This window comes from Cololabis saira, chromosome 21 (assembly GCF_033807715.1).
Source record: "Cololabis saira isolate AMF1-May2022 chromosome 21, fColSai1.1, whole genome shotgun sequence".
NCBI classification, from domain to species: Eukaryota; Metazoa; Chordata; class Actinopteri; order Beloniformes; family Belonidae; genus Cololabis; species Cololabis saira.
The window spans coordinates 1,037,630-1,065,367 of record NC_084607.1 but is presented as its reverse complement, the minus strand read 5'-3'; the positions used below and the strand labels follow the sequence as shown (position 1 = coordinate 1,065,367).

The 27,738-nt window shown below is 43.3% G+C and overlaps 2 protein-coding genes across 3 annotated transcripts; one reads left to right on the top strand and one right to left on the bottom strand.

The window, feature by feature from the left end:
• Positions 1 to 1,430: 1,430 nt before the first annotated feature.
• LOC133421626 (NLR family CARD domain-containing protein 3-like) lies at positions 1,431 to 21,118 on the top strand. Of its 2 annotated transcripts, none has more exons than XM_061711293.1 (12): positions 1,431 to 1,473; positions 4,350 to 4,473; positions 4,782 to 4,886; positions 4,964 to 5,089; positions 12,093 to 12,171; positions 12,772 to 12,979; positions 13,424 to 15,191; positions 15,310 to 15,483; positions 15,639 to 15,812; positions 16,077 to 16,247; positions 19,560 to 19,606; positions 19,710 to 21,118. In XM_061711293.1, exons 2-12 carry the CDS (start codon positions 4,391 to 4,393, stop codon positions 20,273 to 20,275), a joined length of 3,501 nt encoding a protein of 1,166 aa, XP_061567277.1. In that variant the 5' UTR covers positions 1,431 to 1,473; positions 4,350 to 4,390; the 3' UTR covers positions 20,276 to 21,118. The 2 variants fall into 2 exon arrangements, with proteins under 2 accessions (XP_061567277.1, XP_061567276.1); XM_061711292.1 differs by lacking the exon at positions 1,431 to 1,473 and adding an exon at positions 2,789 to 2,842.
• Positions 21,119 to 25,141: 4,023 nt separating this feature from the next.
• LOC133421775 (zinc-binding protein A33-like) lies at positions 25,142 to 27,527 on the bottom strand. Its single transcript, XM_061711539.1, has one exon. It carries the CDS (start codon positions 27,384 to 27,386, stop codon positions 25,962 to 25,964), a length of 1,425 nt encoding a protein of 474 aa, XP_061567523.1. The 5' UTR covers positions 27,387 to 27,527; the 3' UTR covers positions 25,142 to 25,961.
• Between the last annotated feature and the right edge of the window lie 211 nt (positions 27,528 to 27,738).

The following is a 27,738-nucleotide window of genomic DNA, read 5'->3' as shown; positions in this document are numbered from 1 at the left end:
ATATTATTCTTTGTTATAGTGGCTAAATTATGAGTTTTTGTCGCGCAAGGTACTGATTGTTACTGTTAGTTTGTAAAAGCATGTTTTTAATGCTGTTTTAGCAGTGTTTTATTGAGGTTTTAATGGGAGCACCACGGATATAGTACTATGCGAAGTCAATGGGATCCATCACCCGATTTGACTGCTGTCATATTATTGAATGAAGGACAAAACGATAACAATCATCCCATAGATATGGGCCAGTATGGCCCTACTCTACCTACTAGTAGGCGCAGGAGGCTGTTATCGCCCCTTTCTATGGCTAACCCCATGTTATTAATGCTCAGTAGGCACAGAAGTTTGTTATGAAGCTCACACCTCACCTCCCTTTTTTATGTATTTAGCTAGAATTTTAAAACCTGAACAATAGAATTCAATGTAAAATACCGGATCTTGTCCATTAAAAACAATACTCTGGACTCTCACCTGGAGATGAGGGGGCGGAGTCTGGACTCTCACCTGGAGATGAGGGGGCGGAGTCTGGACTCTCACCTGGAGATGAGGGGGCGGAGTCTGGACTCTCACCTGGAGACCAGGGGGCGGAGTCTGGACTCTCACCTGGAGACGAGGGGGCGGAGTCTGGACTCTCACCTGGAGACCAGGGGGCGGAGTCTGGACTCTCACCTGGAGACGAGGGGGCGGAGTCAGGACTCTCACCTGGAGACCAGGGGGCGGAGTCAGGACTCTCACCTGGAGACGAGGGGGCGGAGTCAGGACTCTCACCTGGAGACCAGGGGGCGGAGTCAGGACTCTCACCTGGAGACGAGGGGGCGGAGTCAGGACTCTCACCTGGAGACGAGGGGGCGGAGTCAGGACTCTCACCTGGAGACGAGGGGGCGGAGTCTGGACTCTCACCTGGAGACCAGGGGGCGGAGTCTGGACTCTCACCTGGAGACGAGGGGGCGGAGTCAGGACTCTCACCTGGAGACCAGGGGGCGGAGTCAGGACTCTCACCTGGAGACGAGGGGGCGGAGTCAGGACTCTCACCTGGAGACCAGGGGGCGGAGTCAGGACTCTCACCTGGAGACGAGGGGGCGGAGTCAGGACTCTCACCTGGAGACGAGGGGGCGGAGTCAGGACTCTCACCTGGAGACGAGGGGGCGGAGTCTGGACTCTCACCTGGAGACCAGGGGGCGGAGTCTGGACTCTCACCTGGAGACGAGGGGGCGGAGTCTGGACTCTCACCTGGAGACGAGGGGGCGGAGTCTGGACTCTCACCTGGAGACCAGGGGGCGGAGTCTGGACTCTCACCTGGAGACCAGGGGGCGGAGTCAGGACTCTCACCTGGAGACCAGGGGGCGGAGTCTGGACTCTCACCTGGAGACCAGGGGGCGGAGTCTGGACTCTCACCTGGGAACGTTTTACAGACTCAGATCTGGTCTTTCAGGCCGTGGAGTCGAGTCATCAGGAGAGCTGCGGACGATCCAACAAACTGTAAGTTTGATTCATGTTTCAACTCTGTCTCCAGAAACTTTACTGTTCTCTGTAAACTTGACTCTTTATTTAAAGCTTTTGTACAAAGTAAATATGAAATAAAAGACTTTCATCCAGGTCAGAGAAACTCTCAAAGGCTCAAACAAACATGACTTCCATTTCTGTTGTTCTTGAAGACGTTTCACTTGATTCAGGTTGAACTGAAGATTTGAAGAACTTAATTGTGTTAAGTTTACTTTATTTATCAAAATTAAGTTGAGCTTAAAAAGAAAATAAGAGAAAATGAAAAATGAAAAAAAGAAGAAAAAAAGAGAAAAAGAGGGAAAAAAGAATGAAAAAAATTAAGTTGACAGAAAATGAAGTAGTTTATACAAAGACTAGTCTTTCTTGATCTACATAAAAATCTCATGCAAAAAGTTTATTTTTTTTTAAGTAGATCAAGCCAGATATTTGTATCAGTGTTTGAGACGCAGCTGAGGCGTGTCAAGTATTTACTTCCTTATCAACAAAACTAAAAACAACCTCCTAAAAAATATCTTGCTTGATCTACTTAAAAAAAAAATAAACTTTTTGCATGAGATTTTTATGTAGATCAAGAAAGACTAGTCTTCGTATAAACTACTTAATTTTTAATATGTACAAAATTAATTTGCAAGTAAAGTCAACTTAATTTTGTTTTTTTTTTCTTTTCCTTACTTTTTTTTATTTTTTTTCCTTTTTTATCTTTTTTTCATTTTTTTATTTTTTGTTTTCTCTTTTTTTCTTTTTTAAAGTCAACTTAATTTTGATAAATAAAGTCAACTTAACACAAATAAGTTGACTGTACTTGCGAATTGTACTAGAGGAGTTTTATTCCTCCAGGGTCAGAGAGACGACGCTTCTCAATAAAACCACAGCAGAAATGAATATCTGTCATCAACATCAACTTCACTGCTGCTTCTGACGGTTTCTGAACTTTACTGATTCCATGGATCATTCACTGAATCCAGTCTAGCAAGAGTTAACGAGACTGAATTACACAAATTACACAAAATAAATGAATCTCTAAAAATACATCTCTACCCAATGTCTACACACCTATTTATACATAAATATCTATGTACATGCACGCACATAACAACACGTAACACAAATCCTGTTTAACATGTCTTTTTTTTTCTTTCCTTCTTCCTTGTCTGCTCACATATTAATAGTTGATACCAGGCCAGTAAAAACCTGAGGAAACACATCGAGGCCTCACGTCGAGCACTGGAAATCTGCAACAAAAACCACAAACGAAGGAATTCAGTTTGTTGATGCCGGTGATCAACAGATACATAAATCCGGCTTCCCTGTTCCTGTTTCCACCGGTATAAACCGGTCTTATCAGGTTTTTATTTGTGCCTTTTTATTTTAAATACAAATGAGCTACTTTTCCACTCCTTTTTTCTACAAGAAAGTTGAAGCAAGAACGACACACTTTCCTAATTTCCTCTGAAATAATAGAACGTAAAACAGCCGGATTCAAAAACCTGCGTTCGTCACATCACTGGGTTTGTATGTATATATTTATGTATGTAAGTGTATGCGTATGTAGGCGTATATATGTATATATATTAAATATAGCAATAATGCACATATATATGCCTTTGGTTTTTACCTACATGGTATCAATCATTATCATGTGTGCAGACAAGGTAAAAAAAAACAAAAGAAAACAAAAAACGCGTTCGTGTGCGGCCATTTTTGAAATGGATAAAAAGGTTTATGCAACAAAAGTGGGTGTAAAAACAGATTCTGCAGCATCTGCACTGATACAAATATTGTGCTTGATCTACTTAAAAATTATAGATATTTTTTAGGAGGCTGTTTTTAGTTTTGTTGATAAGGAAGTAAATACTTGACACGCCTCAGCTGCGTCTCAAACACTGATACAAATATCTTGCTTGATCTACTTAAAAAAATAAGTCAACTTTTTGCATGAGATTATTATGTAGATCAAGAAAGACTAGTCTTTGTATAAACTACATAATTTCATGTATGTAAATAATACATTTCGCAAGTACAGTCAACTTATTTGTGTTAAGTTTACTTTATTTATCAAAATTAAGTTTACTTTAAAAAGGAAAAAAAAGAGAAAGCAAAAAATGAAAAAACAGAAAAAAAGGAAAAAAAGAGAAAAAAAAGAAAGAAAAAAAAAAATAAAAATTAAGTTGACTTTACTTGCAAATGTATTTTGTACATATTAAAAATCAAGTAGTTTATACAAAGACTAGTCTTTCTTGATACATAATAATCTCATGCGAAAAAGTCGCCTTCATTTTTTTGAAGTAGATCAAGGAAGATATTTTTTAGGAGGCTGTTTTTAGTTTAGTTGATAAGGAAGTAAATACTTGACACGCCTCAGCTGAGTCTCAAACCACTGATACAAATATCTTGCTTGATCTACTTAAAAAAACAATTCAACTTTTTGCATGAGATTATTATGTAGATCAAGAAAGACTAGTCTTTGTATAAACTACATAATTTTATGTATGTAAATGATACATTTTGCAAGTACAGTCAACTTATTTGTGTTAAGTTTACTTTGTTTATCAAAATTAAGTTGACTTTACTTGCAAATGAATTTTGTACATACTAAAAATTAAGTCATTTATACAAAGACTCACACTAAGCGTTAAGTTATCAAAACACAACAATTAAACACTAAAACTCTTTAAAATACACATTTATATTTAGAGACGTGTCATCCAGGACTGAGCTCAGACTTTAGAGAGAAGCTGCTGCCTTTTCATCACTACATTATTTATTTATGAAAAAACTACTTACACCTGCATCAAAAAATGAAGATGGAGCAGCTGGTTGTTCATCTACCATGACGTGTGTTTCCTCTGCAGATGAAGGTAGAAGGTGTGTGAGCTGATGTGAATCCAGCAGCATGGATCAGTGTGAGGACAGAGAGGAGGGAGTCCTTCCCTCCAAAACCTCCCCGAGGGGAAAACCTGAGAGAGAAGAAGAGAGGTGAGATGATCTAACTGTCCATGACTCTTCTGCACGTCAGAGTTCAGAGTTCAGCCCTCACATCACCAAACACCTTTATTATTTATATTTTATATTTTAGTTTGCACTTTATAGGATATTTGTTTAAAAACCTTATATTTCATGTTTATTTTAATATTATGAATGTGCTTTTATTGTCTGAATGGAAGTGTGGTTGATTTTTTATGTTTATGTTTTGATGAGCTGCTGGACGGTTGAATTTCCCTTTGGGGATGAATAAAGTTCTATCTATCTATCTATCTATCTATCTATCTATCTATCTATTACAGGAGACCTGGACCTGGACCTGGTCCCAGTTGTGTGTCCTTAAAGAGTGACGGATCAAAGGGTTTACCTATCTATTTTAAAGAGTCTGCTGGTTTTCCTTCAGAGAGGTGAGATGATCTAACTGTCCATGACTCTTCTGCACGTCAGAGTTCAGCCCTCACGTCACCAAACACCTTTATTACAGGAAACAACCTGGACCTGAATCTGGATCTGAACCTGGACCTGGACCCAGCTGTGTGTCCTTGAAGAGTGACGGATCAAAGGGTTTACCTATCTATTTTAAAGAGTCTCCTGGTTTTCCTTCAGACGAGTGAGTTGTTTGTAAATGTTGTTTCTGAAAAACGTAACTGAGACTGAAACGTTTCCATGGTAACATGTTTAAAGTGAACATTTATCTGTTTTGCTGCCGTTGTTAGATGGTTGTTGATGTTTCCAGAAACACAGCAGACTATAAAGGGGGTGTTGGAGTCTCTTCTGAGTGACTGTAGTTCAGCGGTTTGTCCAGCAGGGGACATCTTTCTGCTGAGGTTGCAACATCATTTAGGGAGGAAGTTCTCCTCAGGTGGACGGTGGTGCTGGATGCAGGAGGACAGATGGTTCCTGGAACCATGTGAACATGGATCTGTTGAGAAGCTGGTCTTTGTGGACACTTGCTGGACCTTCTTGTAGCAGCAGATTGAGAGCTGGTACTGGGAGAAAGACGTGGGCGTTCTCAGTCTAAGGAGGACCAGGGAACCTTTAACAGGACAGGAAGTCCTCTGGTGGACCCCATTCACTAGAATGGTTTTCTTTGCGATACATAAGGCGGTGAGAAACACGTGTAACCAGTTAGGTTCCATTTGAATATCTCCCAGGTGTCCCAATATACATATTGTGGGGCACACTGGGATTTTGTAATTGAACCATGTGGATAAATCCTCACAAATCTCCTTCCAGAACCTCTGTACCGGTGTACAGAACCATAAAGCATGCATATAATTATCAGGAGTGTTTTCTGTGCACTGTGAACAGATATTAGAGGTGACAAAGCCCATCTGGAACATCCTTTGTCCAGTATAATGTATTCTATGAAGAACTTTTTACTGTATAAGTTGTAAATGTGTGTTCTTAGTCATAGTAAACGTATTTAAACATATTTGTGACCAAGAAATCTGGTCATTGTTAAGAGAGAGATCCGACTCCCACTTTGAGATCGGGAGAGAGACTGAATTATCTAACTTAGACACTAACCTATAAAGTTTTGATAGCAACTTTAAAGTACTTAGGTTCAATAAATCAATTATCCTAGCGGGAAGACATAAGTCTAATTGGCTAATTTTATACATATTATTTATTATGGCCTTAAATTGTTGGTATTCTAAAAATGTATTACTGCTAATTCCATATTGAAGAAAAAGTGTATTGAAAGGTACAAACTGTCCTCCTACAATTACGTGCTGTAAGTACCGTATTCCTTGATCTCTCCATTGAACAAAGTTTACCATCTTTTTATCATTTTTCACGATGTCTGGGTTGTTCCATATGGGTGTACGGTCACATGGAGAAAGTGAAATTTTAGCTACTTTGAGAAATTCCCACCAGGCTGTCAGAGGTGTGCTAATAGTAATACTTTTGAAACATTTATGATGTTTAATGCTTTGACTGATAAATGGTAACTCCGAAATTACTAGCTCGTTGCAAAATACTTGCTCTGAGTCCAGCCATTGATTATATAGAGAATTATTTTTTCGACCATTTTACAATATAGAGTAATTTATTGGCTATGAAGTAATACTGGAAGTTGGGTAACTTTAAACCTCTGCATTCTTTGGATTTTTGCAATGTCTTTAAACTAATACGTGGTGTTTTATTATTCCACAAAAATTTTGATACATATGAGTCCAATGATTTAAACCAGGAAAGAGGGGGTTTGCATGGTATCATTGAGAAAAAATAATTTACTTTTGGTAAAACCATCATTTTAATGGTGGCAATTCTTCCCATGAGTGAAATGGGGAGAGAGCTCCATCTAGAAAGATCATCTTCTATTTTCTTTAAAAGCTTAACATAATTTAATTTTATTAACTCTGACAGCCTAGGGGAAATATTTATACCTAAATATCTAATGTTCCCTATTTGTAATTCAGTATTGGCTATATTTCTAAACTTGCAGTTAACACACAGAACAGTAGATTTAGACTAATTACAGTTTTTGCCCATTGCTTGAACACATTTTGCAAAATTTCGCTCATTGTGCCAAAACTCTACACACAAGTAAGCGTGACACAACACTGGGAAATATACCATTCACATCTGTGTCAAATTGAAACTCTACTATCACTGCCTTAACTCTGCTATCAAAAGCTAAAAATACTTGGTCAAAATGTAACTCTGATGACAAAATGACACACACTTGTATCATATGCATACACTTTCAGATCAGCGAGAACACACTAGTCTACTTTATATAAAACACTGCAGTCTTTGATTTTGTTTTTTTATTTTTGTTTATTCAGCAGGCACATTTTCAAGCAACCAAAAAAACCAAACCAAATAGGCCTACTCAATGTTGTACATAGTAACGTGAACAAAAAAAAAAAATTAGAAAAAAGACTATACTGTAAACAAATAATTGTGCATACTGCACGTGGGCTCATGGTTGTGTGAACAGGCGCTGGCGTCCTCCCCCAGAAGGTTTTCTTGTCATTCTAGAGAAATACAAACACAAATTGTCATCAGTTTGATTCTTTTTCTTACAGTACTTCACTGTATATACTGTATCATCCACTGTACTGAACCCTGCAATACCCTGCACATGTGATGTGGTAATGTGATATACTGTAGAGTGCTGTAAATACCATCTAAGTAGAAGGTAGAGAGGGGAAAACATACCTGTTTTCCAGTCTGAATGTTCTTACAGTATTATAGATGCCACTGTGTGAGGTGCGGGTGGACTCTCTGCCCAGCTTCCCTCATTGTCAGGCCATGATCTATAACATGATCCACCAAAGTTGCCCTTATATCGTCAGATATGGAGGTCCGTGCATTGCCTCTTCCACCTTGTCCTTGCCCTCCTTGTCGTCCTCTTCCTTGTCCTCTAGCTCTCCCTCTGCCTCTTGCTATCCCTCCATCCATGCTTGCAAAGTTCTTGAAATGGCTAAACTGTGGCCTTTTTGTAGCTGGCTGATTGGTGTTACGTTTAGCAAGCTAGTGCCTTCAGGTGTGTATTTGAATGGTTGCAATTACAGTTTTTCACAATTGCTAACACACGTTTTTCACAACCTAACGGCATTCTCAAAACTGCACACACAAAACTGAAAACATCACACACAAAATGCTAAACCCTGTCACTTCTTCCCCAGGAAGACTCTTTTCCATCAAATCTCTTAACTGTTCCCAAAATGGAGCTCATGTTTTCATTTGGTACACACAGCCATATTTTCAAATGATACACACATACCATTCATTTGATACACACAACTAGCAATTACTGCACACACACCAAGCATTCACAGCACAATGAAGTGCAAAACTGAAAACACAATCATAGAAATGGCTCACACATGGATGTCAATGACTATTGAGAATAATCAATTTATCTTTTTGGAAGATTACTGTGTAGGCCTACTTTTGTCATAGTCAAACATAAAACAGCACAAACATATGCAGCCAAAAAATTTTTTATTTATTTTTCTTTTATACATTTTTGGACGTAAATGTACTGTGAACTGGCCTGCTCAAACCCCCCCTCCATCATGCCTCTGGTTTCTATCTGGCCAGAGGGCCTCATCCACATCCACAGCAATGTCCTCCCTGTCCAGGCAGCGTTGGAAAAAACGCCTTGAGTGGCGCATAAAGCCCTGACAGGACTCAGGACTTACATCGGCACAAGCCTCCTCCTCCTCCACCTTGTTCTTCTCCTCTTCCTCTTCCTCTCCCTCCTCCTCCTCCTGCTCCTCCTCCTCCACCTCGTTCTTCTCCTTGTCCTCCTCCACCTTGTCCTCCTCTTCCTCTCCCTCCTCCTCCACCTTGATCTTCTCCTTGTCCTCCGCCTCCTTCTCTCTGTCTACCTACTCCTCTATGTCGTCCTCCTCTCACTCTCAACCCTCTTCTTCTCTGGTTCTCCATTGTTCACCAAACAAAACATTGCTCTCAAGGCCCTTTGATAGTGCAGTCCTGATTGCAAATGGCTCACCAGACGTGGATGTTTTGAGATTTGACTATGTGTGTGTTGTAGATTGATGCTTTGTGATTTTATGTGAGAAGTGTGTGCAACGACTGAACACTGAGTGTAGTGTTTTGACAACAAGGTGTGTTGTAGGTTGATGCTTTGTGATTTGATGTGATAAGTGTGTCCAACAACTAAACACTGTGTGTAGTGTTTTGACAACAAGGTTGTGTGAAATTGACAACAGAGTGTAAAGAAGGAAAGTCAGAGTCTAATGCAGATAAGGGAGTGTGATGTAGTGTAAATTGTGTTGATTGATTAGGTACTTAAAGTGATGGTTGTGCAAATTGTGCCAAGTTTTCGTTTTTTGTGTGTTAACAATTGTGAAAAACTGTAACCGATGTGTTTTGTATTTTGGAAACATGTGTTTTCCAAATGGCACCCTGAGATTTCATTTGTGAACGAAGTGTCTTATGTATGAAATAGAGTCTAGTATGCAGGACCAAGTGTGTTGCATAAAGGACTAAGTGTGTTGCAGAATTGCAACTAGAGTGCAAAGCAGCGCTTTGGTTTAAGGTATGGGTACATGTGTTTGAGGTATGGTAACAAAAGTTTAAAGTTGTGTTACTTTAGTTTAAGCATGGGTCTATAGTGTTCAAGCAATGGGCAAAAACTGTAATAGAATAGTCAGACAGAAATGAAAATCCCTCTATAAGTGCAATTGTCTGTGATAGTGAAGATCGTGAGTTCTGGAGGAAGAGGAGTACGTCATCCGAATAAAGACTTATTTTGTGCTCTAATATTTTGCATTGTATACCTTTTGATATTTTGATTTTGTCTAATAACTGCAGCTAAAGGTTCAATAAATATTGCAAATAATGAGGGAGAGAGAGGGAAACCTTGCCTAGCGCCTCTTTCCAAGTTAAAGCTTGAGGAGATTTGATCATTTGTCCTTACACGTGCCTTGGGCGAGCTATATAATATTTTTATCCAGTCAATAAAAGATTCGCCAAATCCGAATTGATGTTTATTTGCTATTTAATTGATTATTTTAAGGTCCACATTTATCAATGATATTGGGCAGTAGCTCGATGGGAGCAAGGGATCCTTATCAGGTTTAAATAAAAGACTAATATTAGCAGAGTTCATATTTAAGGGTAAGCTTTTATTCTCCCTAACATTTAGGATAATTTTATAAAATGTTGGTGCTAATATGCTCCAGAATTCCTTATAGAATTCAGCTGGAAAGCCATCTGGGCCCGGATCTTTATTATTAGGCATATGTTGGAGAGCTTCATGGAGTTCTCCCATTGAGAGCGGTGAGTCTAAGTTCGTAACCTGCTCATGATGTAACTTCGGCAGATTAATTTTTCCAAGAAACTCGTTGATGGATTGGTCGGATGGCTCAATTTGCGATGAATATAGTTTATAGTATAAGTCTCTGAAAACTGAGTTTATTAAACAGGGATCATGTGTAACTTCCCCTGATTGGTCCTTAATAGATGCTATGGTTGCTTTTTCCCTAGTTATTTTTAATTGATTGGCTAAATATTTCCCCGATCTGTTGGTGTGTGCAAAGTTTTCCAAAGTTTTTCTTTGTACTAAATACTGTGTTTTTGCGTCAATTATTTTGTTTAATTCTATTTTAGTTTTCCTTATTCTATTAAGGATGCGTTCGTCTGCAGAGGTCCGGAAGGCCTCCTCTAGCATTTTAATTTTGCATTCTAATTCTTTTGTTTTTAAGTTATCTTTCCTTTTTTTATTCGAGGAGAAGGAGATTATTTTACCTTGCATTACTGTTTTTCCTGCTTCCCATAGGACAGTCTCTGATGTTTCCGGCTGATCATTATTTTGCAAATATATGTCCCATTCTCTCTTAAAAAAATTAATAAAGTCAGGGTCTTTAAGCAAAGATGTGTTAAATCTCCAATTTTTAAAGCATGGTACGCTCCCCGTCTTCTCCAGAGTGAAAGTAACTGGTGCGTGATCACTAATAAGGATTGGGTGGATTTGGGAATCTGAGATATATCTCTCATCAGAGAGCTACTGACTAAAAAATAATCTAACCTAGAATGTGAGTGATGCACAGCTGAGAAAAAAGTGTAGTCCCTTAGAGTTGGGTGAAGAGAACGCCATGTATCGCAAAGACCCCGATCATTCATGTATTGCTTAACAATACTTGCTGACTGCCAACTCCTGTGTCCACCTGCATTACTGAGCCTGTCCACTCCAGGGTCCAGAACCATGTTGAGGTCTCCTCCGATGATCACTGTGTTGTCTAGGTGAGCAGAAAGTGAGGTGAAAAAAGAGTGAAAAAACGAGGAGTCATCAACATTTGGACCATATACATTAGCAATACATAAATTCAAGCTTTGAATTTGCAAGACTAATATTAAATATCTACCCTCTGAGTCAATGTGTGTGTCCTTTACAGTGAAATTTACTCTCTTATTAATGAGAATTGCTACCCCTCTTTGTCTGGAGTTGTAACAGGCTGAGAAAACATGCGGAACTGTGCCGTGGTCAATGCATCTGCTGAAGCTTTAACTAAGTGCGTTCCTTGTAGTAGGACAATGTCCGCCTGCAGGGTTTTTATCTGATTAAGAAGTTTTTGTCTCTTCGCCCTGTTCCCGGCTCCATTTACATTCCAAGTCAGGAACTTTAATTTTTTACATTTTTCCAAACCCTAATAAACTACTTCGAGTCATCATCAGCCTTCCCATGACTTCTTGTAGTGAGAGACTGTTCTCCACTGCAGGTCTGATTAAAACGGACCTCAGGGCATCCATGGGTACTAACCGTCTCAACAACTTGGTCCTTAAGGAGCTTTGTGACTCTTTAGACCAGGGGTCGGCAACCCGAAATGTTGAAAGAGCCATATTGGACCAAACAAACTAAAAAACAAATATGTCTGGAAAAAATGTAAAGCCTTATATAAGCCTTATAATGAAGGCAGCACATGCTGTATTTATCTATTTTAGCTATATTAGCCTACTTTCAAAATGAATAAGTTGGCTACAAATACATAATGAGCCATCATGATTAAATGTTTATTTTCCCTGCAGTGCATCCTGAATGACGCACCACGTGACTACTCTGTGGTACGATGCCGTCTCAAGTTTATTACAATATTAATTAATTGTAGTTCTCCATGATTCCTCCACAGAGTGGACCAGGAGATCTCAGAGTCCCCCAGCGGTCCGTCTGTCCAGCAGCACCAGACCCAGCTGGACTCCGTCTTTCAGGTCTGTACATGAACAACAACTGCTTCTCCATCTGTCCTGATGTCCATCTGCATGCTGGTCTCTGGAAACCAGTGGACTGTCAGTCTGTCCATCATGGACCTGATGTTTGTCTGCATGCTGGTCTCTGGAGACCAGTGGACTGTCAGTCTGTCCATCATGGACCTGATGTTTGTCTCCATGCTGGTCTCTGGAGACCAGTGGACTGTCAGTCTGTCCATCATGGACCTGATGTTTGTCTCCATGCTGGTCTCTGGAGACCAGTGGACTGTCAGTCTGTCCATCATGGACCTGATGTTTGTCTCCATGCTGGTCTCTGGAGACCAGTGGACTGTCAGTCTGTCCATCATGGACCTGATGTTTGTCTCCATGCTGGTCTCTGGAGACCAGTGGACTGTCAGTCTGTCCAACATGGACCTAATGTTTGTGTCCATGCTGGTCTCTGGAGACCAGTGGACTGTCAGTCTGTCCATCATGGACCTGATGTTTGTCTCCATGCTGGTCTCTGGAGACCAGTGGACTGTCAGTCTGTCCATCATGGACCTGATATTTGTCTCCATGATTTCAGTCTGGTTGTGTCCTTCATGTGGTCTTCTGTTCCAGCTGCTGGAGGACGACATCGTCATGTTTGTGAAGGACGAGCTGAAGAAGATCCAGAAGGTTCTGAGTCCAGATTACCCAGAATCCTCAGAGAGTCTGGAGGAGGATGAAGATGAGGAGCAGAAGAGCATCAGAGAGACATTCATGAAGATCACAGTGAAGTTCTTGAGGAGGAGGAAGCAGGAGAAGCTGGCCGACCTCCTGCAGAGCAGTAAGACGTTTCTCTGAACATCTGAGCTGCTGGATAAACTACACCCAATGTCTCAGTAGATCAACATTCACAGATCAGACACAACATTAAACCCACTGGAAGGTGGAGGAACTCAGCTCATCTTCTGTTAGGAACATCTCATTAATACGGTCATTAATATCCCAGTAAATTAGAGTTTTATTCTAAAGAGTTGAACCGTGTGGATTCAATATTCAGTTCCAGCAAACACAAAACAAACACAACTGGTGTGTCTGAAGTGAATCGTAGAGGAAACACTGTTGTTGTTCCTCTGATTGATCGGAGGGGTTTTGGGGAGGAAAACGCTTCAAAACTCCTCATTAAACGGCTGATCAGTGAATGTTGAAATGTTGATTCTTTAGAGGAAGTAGAACTTGTTGTGGGCTGGTTTTAAAGCACTAAGTGTTTTTCTTTATCTTTATTTAGAGACAGTCGCTGCCGTTTGTCAATCCAAACTCAAAGTTCAGCTGCAGAAGAAGCACCAGCATGTGTTTGAGGGAATCATTAAAGCAGGAAATAAAATCCTTCTGGAGCAGATCTACACAGAGCTCTACATCACAGAGGGAGGGACCGGAGAGGTCAACAATGAACATGAAGTCAGACAGATTGAAGCAGCTTCCAGGAAACCAGACGGAGCAGAAACATCCATCAGACAGGAAGACATCTTTAAACCCCCACCTGGAAGAGGAGGACCAATCAGAACGGTGATGACGAAGGGAGTGGCCGGCATCGGGAAAACAGTCCTAACACAGAAGTTCAGTCTGGACTGGGCTGAAGGCAGAACCAACCAGGACATCCAGTTCCTGCTTCCATTCACCTTCAGACAGCTGAATGTGCTGAAAGACAGAAAGTTCAGCTTGGTGGAACTAGTTCATGGATTCTTCTCTGAAACCAAAGGAATCTGCAGCTTTGAAGAGTTCCAGGTCGCGTTCATCTTTGACGGTCTGGATGAGAGTCGACTTCCTCTGGACTTCCACAACAATGAGGTCCTGACCGATGTTACAGAGTCCACCTCAGTGGACGTGCTGCTGACAAACCTCATCAGGGGGAACCTGCTTCCTTCTGCTCGTCTCTGGATCACCACACGACCCGCAGCAGCCAATCAGATCCCTCCTTACTGTGTTGACATGGTGACGGAGGTCAGAGGGTTCACTGACCCACAGAAGGAGGAATACTTCAGGAAGAGGTTCAGAGAAGAGGAGAAGACCAGCAGGATCATCTCCCACATCAAGACATCACGGAGCCTCCACATCATGTGCCACATCCCAGTCTTCTGCTGGATCACTGCTACGGTCCTGGAGAACGTCCTGGAAACCAGAGAGGGAGGGGAGCTGCCCAAGACCCTGACTGAGATGTTCATCCACTTCCTGGTGGTCCAGGCCAAACTGAAGAAGGCCAAGTATGACGGAGGAGCTGAGACGGATCCACACTGGAGTCCAGAGAGCAGGAAGATGGTGGAGTCTCTGGGAAAACTGGCTTTTGAGCAGCTGCAGAAAGGAAACCTGATCTTCTATGAACCAGACCTGAGAGAGTGTGGCATCGATGTCAGAGAGGCTTCAGTTTACTCAGGAGTGTTCACCCAGATCTTTAGAGAGGAGAGCAGCCTGTACCAGGACCAGGTCTTCTGCTTCATCCATCTGAGTGTCCAGGAGTTTCTGGCTGCTCTGTATGTCCGTCTGTCCTTCATCAAGTCTCGAGTCAACATGCTGGAAGATCAACCAACAACTCACCATTCTTCAAACAGTTTCTATCAGAGTGCTGTGGACAAGGCCTTACAGAGTCCCAACGGACACCTGGACTTGTTCCTCCGCTTCCTCCTGGGTCTTTCACTGGAGACCAATCAGAACCTCCTACGAGGTCTGAAGACATCAACCCAAAGAAGTTCACAGGACAATCAGGAAACAGTTAAATACATCAAGAAGAAGATCAGTGAGGATCTGTCTGCAGAGAGAAGCATCAACCTGTTCCACTGTCTGAATGAACTGAACAATCAGTCTCTGGTGGAGGAGGTCCAACGGTCCCTGACGTCAGGACGACTCTCCACAGATGAACTGTCTCCTGCTCAGTGGTCGGCTCTGGCCTTCATCTTACTGTCATCAGGAGATCTGGAGGTGTTTGACCTGAAGAAGTTCTCAGCTTCAGAGGAGGCTCTACGGAGGCTGCTGCCGGTGGTCAAAGCCTCCAAGAAAGTTCTGTAAGTCTCTTTTTCAGCACAACCTCACATGAGTGAGTTTACGCTGGTTCTTTCATTTCCAGAGACTTTAATGACACATTGAAATAACCTGGTTGTTGTTCTTTTCTTCCGTCTGCAGACTGAGTGGCTGTAACCTCTCAGAGGACATCTGTCCACTTCTGTCCTCAGTTCTCAGCTCTCAGTCCTCCAGTCTGACAGAACTGGACCTGAGCAACAACGACCTGCAGGATTCTGGACTGAAGCAGCTGTGTCCTGGACTGGAGAGTCCACACTGCAAACTGGAGTCTCTCAGGTCAGGATTCATTCAAGTCTTTTCCAGGTCCAGTGAACATGCTGCTAAACGTGTCTGCAGCAGGACACTTTTAGCAGAGAACTTGCTGCTAAACGTGTCTGCAGCAGGACACTTGAGCAGAGAACATGCAGCAGACCTGTGTTGTGTGTCTGCAGGCTGTCAGGCTGTCTGATCTCAGAGGAAGGAAGTGCTTTTCTGGTCTCAGCTCTGACCTCCAACCCCTCCCACCTGAGAGAGCTGGACCTGAGCAACAACGACCTGCAGGATTCTGGACTGGAGCAGCTGTGTCCTGGACTGGAGAGTCCACACTGTCACCTGGAGTCTCTCAGGTTAGGATTCATTCAAGTCTTCTCCAGGTCCAGAGAACCTGCTGCTAAATGTGTCTGCAGCAGGACACTTGAGCAGAGAACATGCAGCAGACCTGTGTTGTGTGTCTGCAGCAGGACACTTGAGCAGAGAACATGCAGCAGACCTGTGTTGTGTGTCTGCAGCAGGACTTTTGAGCAGAGAACATGCAGCAGACCTGTGTTGTGTGTCTGCAGCAGGACACTTGAGCAGAGAACATGCAGCAGACCTGTGTTGTGTGTCTGCAGGCTGTCAGGCTGTCTGATCTCAGAGGAAGGAAGTTCTTCTCTGGTCTCAGCTCTGACCTCCAACCCCTCCCACCTGAGAGAGCTGGACCTGAGCTACAACCATCCAGGGGAGTCAGCAGGGAAACTTCTGTCTGGACTGGAGGATCCCCGCTGGAGACTGGACATTCTCAGGTAGAATACTCTCAGGTAGTACACTCTCAGGTAGGACACTCTCAGGTAGGACACTCTCAGGTAGAATACTCTCAGGTAGGACACACTCAGGTAGGACACTCTCAGGTAGGACACTCTCAGGTAGAATACTCTCAGGTAGGACACACTCAGGTAGGACACTCTCAGGTAGGACACTCTCAGGTAGAATACTCTCAGGTAGGAGACACTCAGGTAGGACACACTCAGGTAGGACACTCTCAGGTAGGACACTCAGGTAGAATACTCTCAGGTAGGACACACTCAGGTAGGACACTCTCAGGTAGGACACTCTCAGGTAGAATACTCTCAGGTAGGACACTCTCAGGTAGGACATTCTCAGGTAGGACATTCTCACAGGTAGGACACTCTCAGGTAGGACACACTCAGGTAGGACACTCTCAGGTAGGACACTCTCAGGTAGAATACTCTCAGGTAGGACACACTCAGGTAGGACACTCTCAGGTAGGACACTCTCAGGTAGAATACTCACAGGTAGGACACTCTCAGGTAGGACACTCTCAGGTAGGACTCTCTCAGGTAGGACACTCTCAGGTAGGACACTCTCAGGTAGGACTCTCTCAGGTAAGACACTCTCAGGTAGTACACACTCAGGTAGGACACACTCAGGTAGGACACTCTCAGGTAGGAAACTCAGGTAGGACACTCTCAGGCAGGACACTCTCAGGTAGGACACACTCAGGTAGGACACACTCAGGTAGGACACTCTCAGGTAGGACACACTCAGGTAGGACACTCTCAGGTAGGACACACTCAGGTAGGACACACTCAGGTAGGACACTCTCAGGTAGGACTCTCTCAGGTAAGACACTCTCAGGTAGTACACACTCAGGTAGGACACACTCAGGTAGGACACTCTCAGGTAGGAAACTCAGGTAGGACACTCTCAGGCAGGACACTCTCAGGTAGGACACACTCAGGTAGGACACTCTCAGGTAGTACACACTCAGGTAGGACATACTCAGGTAGGACACTCTCAGGTAGGACACACTCAGGTAGGACACTCTCAGGTAGGACACTCTCAGGTAGGACACACTCAGGTAGGACACACTCAGGTAGGACACACTCAGGTAGGACACTCTCAGGTAGGACACACTCAGGTAGGACACACTCAGGTAGGACACTCAGGTAGGACACACTCAGGTAGGACACTCTCAGGTAGGACACACTGCTGGGTGGGGAGGGGGTTATATGGTGGTGGTTATGGTGGAGCAGGTGTGGGGGTTTTCCTCAGGTGGTTGCTCAGGGCTGTGGGGGGTGTAGTGGAGACAGGAGTGTCCAACAGGTGATGGGGGGGGGTGTAGTGGATACAGGAGTGTCCAACAGGTGATGGAGGGGGGGAGGGGTGTAGTGGATACAGGAGTGTCCAACAGGTGATGGGGGGGTGTAGTGGATACGGGAGTGTCCAACAGGTGATGGGGGGGGGGGGGGGGGTGTAGTGGATACGGGAGTGTCCAACAGGTGATGGGGGGGGGGGGTGTAGTGGATATGGGAGTGTCCAACAGGTGATGGGGGGGTGTAGTGGATACGGGAGTGTCCAACAGGTGATGGGGGGGTGTAGTGGATACAGGAGTGTCCAACAGGTGATGGGGGGGGGGTGTAGTGGATACGGGAGTGTCCAACAGGTGATGGGGGGGTGTAGTGGATACGGGAGTGTCCAACAGGTGATGGGGGGGGGGGGGTGTAGTGGATACGGGAGTGTCCAACAGGTAATGGGGGGGTGTAGTGGATACGGGAGTGTCCAACAGGTGATGGGGGGGTGTAGTGGATACAGGAGTGTCCAACAGGTGATGGGGGGGTGTAGTGGATACGGGAGTGTCCAACAGGTGATGGGGGGGGGGTGTAGTGGATACCGGAGTGTCCAACAGGTGATGGGGGGGGGGTGTAGTGGATACGGGAGTGTCCAACAGGTGATGGGGGGGGGGGGTGTAGTGGATACAGGAGTGTCCAACAGTTGATGGGGGGGGGTGTAGTGGATACGGGAGTGTCCAACAGGTGATGGGGGGGGGGTGTAGTGGATACGGGAGTGTCCAACAGGTAATGGGGGGGTGTAGTGGATACGGGAGTGTCCAACAGGTGATGGGGGGATGTAGTGGATACAGGAGTGTCCAACAGGTGATGGGGGGATGTAGTGGATACAGGAGTGTCCAACAGGTGATGGGGGGGGGGTGTAGTGGATACAGGAGTGTCCAACAGGTGATGGGGGGGGGGTGTAGTGGATACAGGAGTGTCCAACAGGTGATGGGGGGGGTGTAGTGGATACGGGAGTGTCCAACAGGTGATGGGGGGGTGTAGTGGATACAGGAGTGTCCAACAGGTGATGGGGGGGGGGGGGTGTAGTGGATACAGGAGTGTCCAACAGGTGATGGGGGGGGGGGGGTGTAGTGGATACAGGAGTGTCCAACAGGTGATGGGGGGGGGTGTAGTGGATACAGGAGTGTCCAACAGGTGATGGGGGGTGTAGTGGATACAGGAGTGTCCAACAGGTGATGGGGGGGGGGGTGTAGTGGATACAGGAGTGTCCAACAGGTGATGGGGGGATGTAGTGGATACAGGAGTGTCCAACAGGTGATGGGGGGGGGGTGTAGTGGATACAGGAGTGTCCAACAGGTGATGGGGGGGGGGTGTAGTGGATACAGGAGTGTCCAACAGGTGATGGGGGGGGGGGGGGGTAGTGGATAAAGGAGTGTCCAACAGGTGATGGGGGGGGGGTGTAGTGGATACGGGAGTGTCCAACAGGTGATGGGGGGGTGTAGTGGATACAGGAGTGTCCAACAGGTGATGGGGGGGGGTGTAGTGGATACGGGAGTGTCCAACAGGTGATGGGGGGGTGTAGTGGATACAGGAGTGTCCAACAGGTGATGGGGGGGTGTAGTGGATACGGGAGTGTCCAACAGGTGATCGGGGGGGGGGGGGTGTAGTGGATACAGGAGTGTCCAACAGGTGATGGGGGGGGGGGGGTGTAGTGGATACGGGAGTGTCCAACAGGTGATGGGGGGGTGTAGTGGATACAGGAGTGTCCAACAGGTGATGGGGGGGGGTGTAGTGGATACAGGAGTGTCCCACAGGTGATGGGGGGGGGGTGTAGTGGATACGGGAGTGTCCCACAGGTGATGGGGGGGGGGTGTAGTGGATACAGGTGTGTCCAACAGGTGATGGGGGGGGTGTAGTGGATACAGGAGTGTCCAACAGGTAATGGGGGGGTGGGGGGGGGTTCTGACATCTCTGCTTCCTCTGAGAGAGACTGAGCTGGTCTTATCCTCCTCCTCCTTCCAGGGTGGAGCCTGCTGGACAACGATGGCTGACACCAGGTCTGAGGAAGTGTAAGTGTGTTTTTATTCAACCATCTTCACTCGTTCATGAGTCCATCAGTGATCAATAACTGATCAATAATAACTGCAGCTGCTTGTTTGTTCTCTCCATCAGATTCCTGTCAACTCACCGTCGACACAAACACAGTCCACAACTACATCAAACTGTCTGACAACAACAGGAAGATGACGTGTGTGAAGGAGGATCAGTCATATCCTGATCATCCAGACAGGTTTGATGATGATGATCTTCCTCAGCTGCTGTGTAGAGAAGTTCTGACGGGTCGCTGTTACTGGGAGGTCCAGTGGAGTGAACATGTTTCTGTATCAGTGAGTTACAGAAGAATCAGCAGGAAAGGAAACTCTGGTGACTGTTGGTTTGGAGGAAACGATCATTCCTGGAGTCTGGACTGTTATCCAGGCGGTCGGTACCAAGTCTGGCACAATAACAGAGAAACATCCGTCACCTCCTCATCTTCATCTTCATACTCTGGCATAGCAGCAGTTTACGTGGACGTTCCTGCTGGAACTCTGTCCTTCTATGAAGTCTCTGTCTCTGACAGACTGATCCACCTCCACACCTTCAACACCAGCTTCACTGAACCTCTCTGTGCTGGATTTGGACTCAGGTCCTGGTCCTGGTGTGGTTCTGAGTCCTCAGTGTCTCTGGGTCCACTTTAGTCTCCAGAGTCTCCTGTCAGAGAAACTGTCTCTGTTGGATCCTGGACTTGGACTCTGGTTGTGGTTCCTCAGTGTCTCCATGATGATGATGATGATGATGATGATGACGATGATGATGATGATGATGATGATGATGATGATGACGATGACGATGATGATGATGATGATGATGATGATGACGATGATGATGATGATGATGATGATGATGATGACGATGATGATGATGATCATTTATCTTTAGTTTTTTGGTGTATTGTATTTTTATTTGATCTTTCCACAATTAAACATTAAATACTTTACTGAATGATTAATCATAAATTAGATTTTTATCTCATTATTCTTGTTTTATTCTTGATTCTGTCTACAAATGTTTTTATCTTTGACTTCACATTTAGATTCTTAAAGTCTTGTTTGTTCCCTGAAAGAAAGTTTGAGCTTCAAATCTAAACATTTCCATTTTACATTCAACTTTTCCAGTTTGTACAACATTTGATTGATTTATCTGATTGTTTTAATTTGATTCCTTCAGTTTTCAGTTGTTTAAATTGTTGATGTAAAAATTAAGTGAGAAAATGGCAATATTCATGAAACATCCAACATGTAAAAACATCAGCAACATGTTTAAAAGTATTCGAGTACTCTTGAAACCAGTTTTTTAAGGAAAAGTTTATTTACTGCAACTTTAAAAACATGAGGTACATATCCTAAGTTTAGGGATAAGTTGATCTGGTCCAGTATTGTCGTACCAGTAAGAGAAAAAATATGTACATATTTCTGTGCAAAACATGTTTAGATAAATGTAAATTACCCTTTATGTTGCATGTACTTGGCAAACATCAGAATGTAACATGTTTACTGCTGGGTATTGATCTGCTGCCAAAGGTCTGAATAAAACAATCTGAACAGAAAAGTTTCATTTCTGTAACAACAAAGATGAAAATGTTACATCTTATCTGCCTAAAGTGGCACATGTAGGCACTATAGGGGCCCACACCTACCACCACCATCCTCACCACCTTCTATAGGGGCCCACACCTACCACCACCATCCTCACCACCTTCTATAGGGGCCCACACCTACCACCACCATCCTCACCACCTTCTATAGGGGCCCACACCTACCACCACCATCCTCACCACCTTCTATAGGGGCCCACACCTACCCCCACCATCCTCACCACCTTCTATAGGGGCCCACACCTACCACCACCATCCTCACCACCTTCTATAGGGGCCCACACCTACCACCACCATCCTCACCACCTTCTATAGGGCCCACACCTACCACCACCATCCTCACCACCTTCTATAGGGGCCCACACCTACCACCACCTTCTATAGGGGCCCACACCTACCACCACCATCCTCACCACCTTCTATAGGGGCCCACACCTACCACCACCATCCTCACCACCTTCTATAGGGGCCCACACCTACCACCACCATCCTCACCACCTTCTATAGGGGCCCACACCTACCACCACCATCCTCACCACCTTCTATAGGGGCCCTCACCTACCTGTACTTTTATCTTTTATGGTGTGGTCTGCTGGAGCAGCAGAGTACTGTAGTAGTAGTACTCCCAGGATCCAACCATGAACTAGACCGGTCCAACCAGGAACTAGACCGGTCCCAGGATCCAACCTGCATGCACGTTCTCCCCGTTCTCCCGTGCCGGCTTCGCTGTTGGCTGCAGTACCCCCGACGGCCGTCGTGGTGAAGGGTGGCGCTAGAGAGTCTCATTTCTTAAAGGAGCCTCAAGCTCCTTTAAGCATTATTTTCCTACTACTTACGTGAAATACATGGTATAAGTATTCAAAATTAAAGCTGCAAGCAGCGATGAACGGGCCCTCGCACTCACGGCCACCACCCCCCATAAGCATATCAGAAATGACACCACCCATGACTTTCTATGTCAAACCATTCAAAAGTTATAGCAGAAAAAAGGGACAACCAATCAGAAGAAGGGGCGGGGCTAATTCAGGCCAATGAAGGACAAGGACTCAATACCGAGTCCCATGACACCACCCACGACTCTCTATGTCAAACCATTCAAATGTTATGGCAGAGAAAAGTATTCTAGGGGGCGCTGTTAATGCAAACCATGGTGCAAAATTTGGTGACTTTTGGGGAACTATCAAATATGGACCAATCAGATGAAGCGGGGGCGCGCGTTTTGGCGTCTAGCGTCGCCACGGTAACACTTTTTGAAATAGAAAAGTAATGCGCGTATTCCGCAGGATGGAGACGCACATTTTGATGTATAACACACCTGGGTGCACGTTATGGTTCGGGCCGTATTAACTGCCGAAGGAATGGCATAAATTGCGCCAAAATTACACAATTAATTCAAAATGGCCGACTTCCTGTTCGGTTTGGGACATGGCGCCAAGAGACTTTTCTTTAAGTTGTGACATGATACAGGTGTGTACCGATTTTCGTTCATGTACGTCAAACCGTATTGTGGGGCTTGAGGTACAAAGTTTTCTAGGGGGCGCTGTTGAGCCATTTTGCCACGCCCATTAATATAAACCATAAAATATCACATGCTTCAGGAGTGCGGCATGACAGATGGTGGTGCATCCTAAAACTCATGAACCAATCACGTCCTATAAAAGGTTAAAAGTTGATATATAGCCTATATCAGGGGTGCCGAATCCTGGTCCTTGAGAGCCCCTATCCAGCATGTTTTAGATGTTGATCAGACAAGCTAATAGTTTAACTAGAATCAGGTGTGCTGAATCGACCAGGATGGTTATCTTTTTATTTATCATTTATTCAACCATTGCAGTTTACGTTGAGATTTACATAAGAATGATGGTGGGCATTTCCCTGAAAAAAAATTATTAATATTCCCTATTATTATAAATGTACACTTAGTCTAACCTGCTTTTTCGTCTCTCATCCAGCTTGCAGGGACATCAAGGCCATTTCTTCGTGCTAACTCAAATGCCAGTTCACGACATTTCATGGCACTTAGACCGTGAAACATTGCAGCTAGATTTTTTTATATGGACTGCAAGCTCTGTCTCAATTTCTTCACTGAAGACTTGATTGGCATGTCCTGTTCTCTTATAGCTTGTTCTTTTCACTTCTCCTAGTTGTTTCATATCCATGTATCTCTTTAAAGTCATCCTGTCGATCTTCATGTCCCTTGCCACCTGACGAATGGACTTCCAATTCTGTACCTCTGCCACTGCTCTGTCCAAATCCACAAGAGTTGAAGCCCTGTCTGTCTTCCGTTTATAGTGGCGTGGCATGATGGTTTCTGGTCTAAAATTCAAAATGTCACATCATTTCGGTGATAAAATGTAAGAATGCAATGTACATATTACAGTAACATAATACTTTAATAATAATAATAATAATAATAATAATAAGTGGGTGAAGTTGAGCCACTGACTGGGCCTTTTGGCTAAAATGACCCCACCCCTGCCATTTTAACAAACTTGTATCATCCAGCAGTTTAGAGCTAACATCATGCTAAAAGTATAGCCTCATATTATAACTTCCTAATCCACTAACACATACGTGAGATTTGTTCAAACTTGTCTTTAATTGTTCAGACGCAAGAATCACGACTCCTTGAACATGAAAAATTCACCTTGAACGGCAAAAAACAGTTTTTTGAACTTAAATATGCTTATTACTCAATCAGCCTCTCTCCATCACAGGGTGAGGACAATGGATGACTCTTCAAACACACATCGTCACGTGACCAAATTTGTCTATGGTTGTTCATAAACAAGGGGTGACTCAACTTCCCCACAGGCTCAAATCACCCCGTTCTCCACTATTGATCCTTAACAAAACTACAACACCGGTGAGCTCGAGATTACCAAAGTTTATTTTACTGATGGCATTCAGGAGAGTCGACTGCAGGCTGGACAGCCGAGTCTGAGGCAACATGTTCTTGACTTCTTTATATAGGAACGGGTCGGACCTGACAGATCATTGGATGAAACCTGACAGGTCATTCAATGCAAACTGTGGCCCCCCTTCATTAAAGACCGGATACCTAACAGTAGTCATTCAATGCAATTGTGGTGTGCTGCAGCTGACACAGAGGTGCTAGTTCTCTTAGAGAAAGGATTACAGTACAAAATAGATAACATCAACACCTTTATCTGCATCCACATCCTCCGTACCCCCCACTATCAGTTCCCCTCTCCCGGCTGACCCCCGTTAGTATTTGCATTAAATAAGCTGTTGATCTTTTGTTATAAAAATACAATGTTTGAATTTTTCCATGGCAGAACTTAATCTGCATTTGTTCAAAAAACAAGACATTGTGCATTTTTTCCTTAACAAGCAGTATTTCTGTAATCCCAGTAATCTTTTCATTTACACACAAACAACAAGCAATGATCTTGTTGCATTTTCCTTTAACAATTTTAATCTATTGGGCAGATTGACCAACGTTAACATGAAACATGCTTTATTTGTTTAAGTAGAAACCACAGTAAAAAATATCTTGCTTGATCTACTTAAAAAAAAATAAGGTGACTTTTTCAAGAAAGACCAGTCTTTGTATAAACTACTTAATTTTTAGTATGTACCAAATTCATTTGCAAGTAAAGGCAACTTAATTTTGATAAAGAAAGTAAATTTAAGTAAATTAAGTTGACTGTACTTGCAAATTGTATTATTTACATACATAAAATTAAGTAGTTTATACAAAGACTAGTCTTTCTTGATCTAAATAATAATCTCATGCAAAAAGTTGACTTATTTTTTTAAGTAGATCAAGCACAATATTTGTATCAGTGTGTTATCATAAAATGATCAAGAAACCTGCGTCTCCCTGTTTTTACAGACTCATTAAACCGAAGTCAGTTCACTTTATTAATGTTTTATTTTCCCCAAAAATAAATTACATGCAGTTTATTATATCAGGATATCAAATGATTAAAATAAATCATGATCATGTTTGTTTACCAGGTTAATACAGATGTTTGAAAGAAACTTAAACAAAATCAATGTTTCACATATGAAGGTTTTATGAACCACAGTTAAGAATTATGAAATAAACATACATGATACATTTAATGGTTTAAAAATATATGAAGGAACAATTATGGAACATTTGCTCACATGAGAACCAGCTGTGTTTCTAGACGTTTAAACAGTTTTTCATGTTTTAGTATCTTTTAATTGCAGTTTATTTAAAAACTCTGATCTTTGGACTGAAACTTGAGGAGCGACTTATAAACTCTGACATTTGAACACTTACAATATTTACACAGAAATATGTTCTTTAATAAAGATTTCATTTGACTTTTACTCTTCGAATGTTATAAAATAAGCACGTTGATTAAAAATAGCTCTCAGATTTAGGAACATGGTGGATTTTTATGTCATATTTTTAACTGGTTACAACATTTATTTAAACAGTAAAGTTTGAAAGTAAAACATAAAATCTCATCCCAGTGATTCCAGCACATTTATAACATGAATACAAACTTGGATAAAATGAATCATAACTTTATAAACTATTATATTTTGTTATCTTATTCAACGCTGAACAAATACGCTGAATGTTTTACAATAATATTTAAATGTGTCGTATTTTCAAAGTTTTGAGATTCGTTTGTTTTCACATGGGAACTTTTTACTTAAAATAATCCTGATCTTGGAAAAGTCATTCCATCAAAACATTAAAGACACATAAATATATTTTCTTTATCTCAGGTTAATCTATTCTTTGTCTGACAGATTCTGATCTCAGAAGTTTTTGCATCACCAGACATTCCAAGACTGAAATAAGGGAAGAGTTTCTCAGTGAAAGTGTATTTGTGAGTGTAGATTTTTTTCATGTCTTCAGCGTTGTAGAAGGAAACCGTCCCCCCGTCATAGTCCAGCTGGACTCTGATCCTCCGGAGACTCTTCTTCACCGTGACGGGCTCAACATCACCATTCTTGTATTTTCCATCACGATACGACAAACACCAGATTCCATATTCAGGTGAAACAAACACCTTTCCCTTCCTGTCAACTGAGTCTTTAATCAAACCAACATACCAGAGAGGATGATCTCCCACCTCCACCTCCCAGCTGTGTTTCCCTGAGGTCAAACCCTCAGAACCAAAAACATTGGCATAGTAGATGTTTCTCTCTGGATTATTAGGAAGCTGCTGCCGTGTATCTTCACGTCTCACACTGGTCAGATCAGCAGACAGATAGAGATCGGGGGCTGCAGTGTTTGGGTCCAGAACCACCGGGCTGAAGTGGACCTGGTCCCCCATCTTCTCCCAGACTCTGAAGGCCAGGTTTCCCAGGTGTTTGGCCTCGTCTACCAGAGTTCCTGAGAGCAGCTGTGGATCTGACACTGAGCTCTGCTCTCTGGCTCTGTCCCGAGTGGGTTTAAACCTGCTGAGGAACACCATGTCGTCTTTCTGCAGCTCTTCTTCCACAGCAGAGATGCTGTCTGACAGAGAGGAGATCTGCTCCTGGATCCTCTTCCTCTCCCTGCTGATTCTCCTCCCCTTCTGCTCCTCTTCCTCCCTCAGAGCTGCCAGTCTGGACTCCTCTTCCTCCTTCAGGAACTGCTGGAGTTTGTTGAACTCTGCTCTGATCTGCTTCTCTGTGGACAGCAGCTGCTTCTCCGAGTGTTGAACCACATCTTTATATGTTTCCTCCACTCGTTTGTATTTGTCCCTCTTGTCCTGCAGAGACTTTAAGTCAGATTTCAGCAGCTCCTTCAGCTCACCGACTGCTGCTTCTACAGGAACCACTTTGTGGTTCTGGTGCAGAGAAAACTCACAGACAGAACACAACGCTCTCTGTTCGTCTATACAGAACAGTGGAGGTTTTTCTGGATGTTTCTTACAAACCTCCTCCCTCTTTTCTTCTTTTTCAGTCTCAGACGATCCACCTGTCTGTCTTCCAGCAAAAGAGTCGGCAAGTTCCTTCAGTGAAAAGCTCACACCAAAATCCTCTTTAGAAGATTTTCTTTTACAGATGGGACAGTTTCTGTGTTTAGCTTCTTCCCAGAACGTTTTCAGGCAGCTTGAACAGAAGTTGTGGCTGCAGCTCAGAGACACCGGATCTTTGAAAGTCTCTAAACAAACGTGGCAGCTCAGGAAATTTTTAAGAAGAGTTTTCTCATCCATTTCTTCAAATCTTTGAAGTATCTTTCAATTGGTAGACTCACCAGTTAAATGTCCCTCTGAATCACAGATTTAAGTCCTTTTATTTCAGGTTTTTAGTTCATAACGTCCACCCTGAAATGGCGTCTCAGCTCCGTTCAGTCACAAAAATGAACTTTGAGCTTCACCTATTAACTTTCCTGACGTCAGCAGATAGATTTACATGTTCTTATCAGCAGGGAGTGAAGTTTGACTTGTTATTCAGAAATACAATCAAGTGACTTGAATGTACTTTTTTGTATCTTTGTATTGTTGTTTTTCTTTTTAAAAATAAAAAAAATTAACAAAATAATTGCCTCTCTGTATGTTTTGCATA

Bases quoted from the DNA above. Each gene is read 5' to 3' on its own strand.
- LOC133421626 (XM_061711293.1), top strand. From the start codon at position 4,391: ATGGATCAGTGTGAGGACAGAGAGGAGGGAGTCCTTCCCTCCAAAACC. The intron at 4,887-4,963 runs GTGAGATGATCT...CCTTTATTACAG, and splicing joins GCTGGTTTTCCTTCAGAGAG to GAAACAACCTGGACCTGAAT. The intron at 16,248-19,559 runs GTAGAATACTCT...TCCTCCTTCCAG, and splicing joins TGGAGACTGGACATTCTCAG to GGTGGAGCCTGCTGGACAAC.
- LOC133421775 (XM_061711539.1), bottom strand. From the start codon at position 27,386: ATGGATGAGAAAACTCTTCTTAAAAATTTCCTGAGCTGCCACGTTTGT.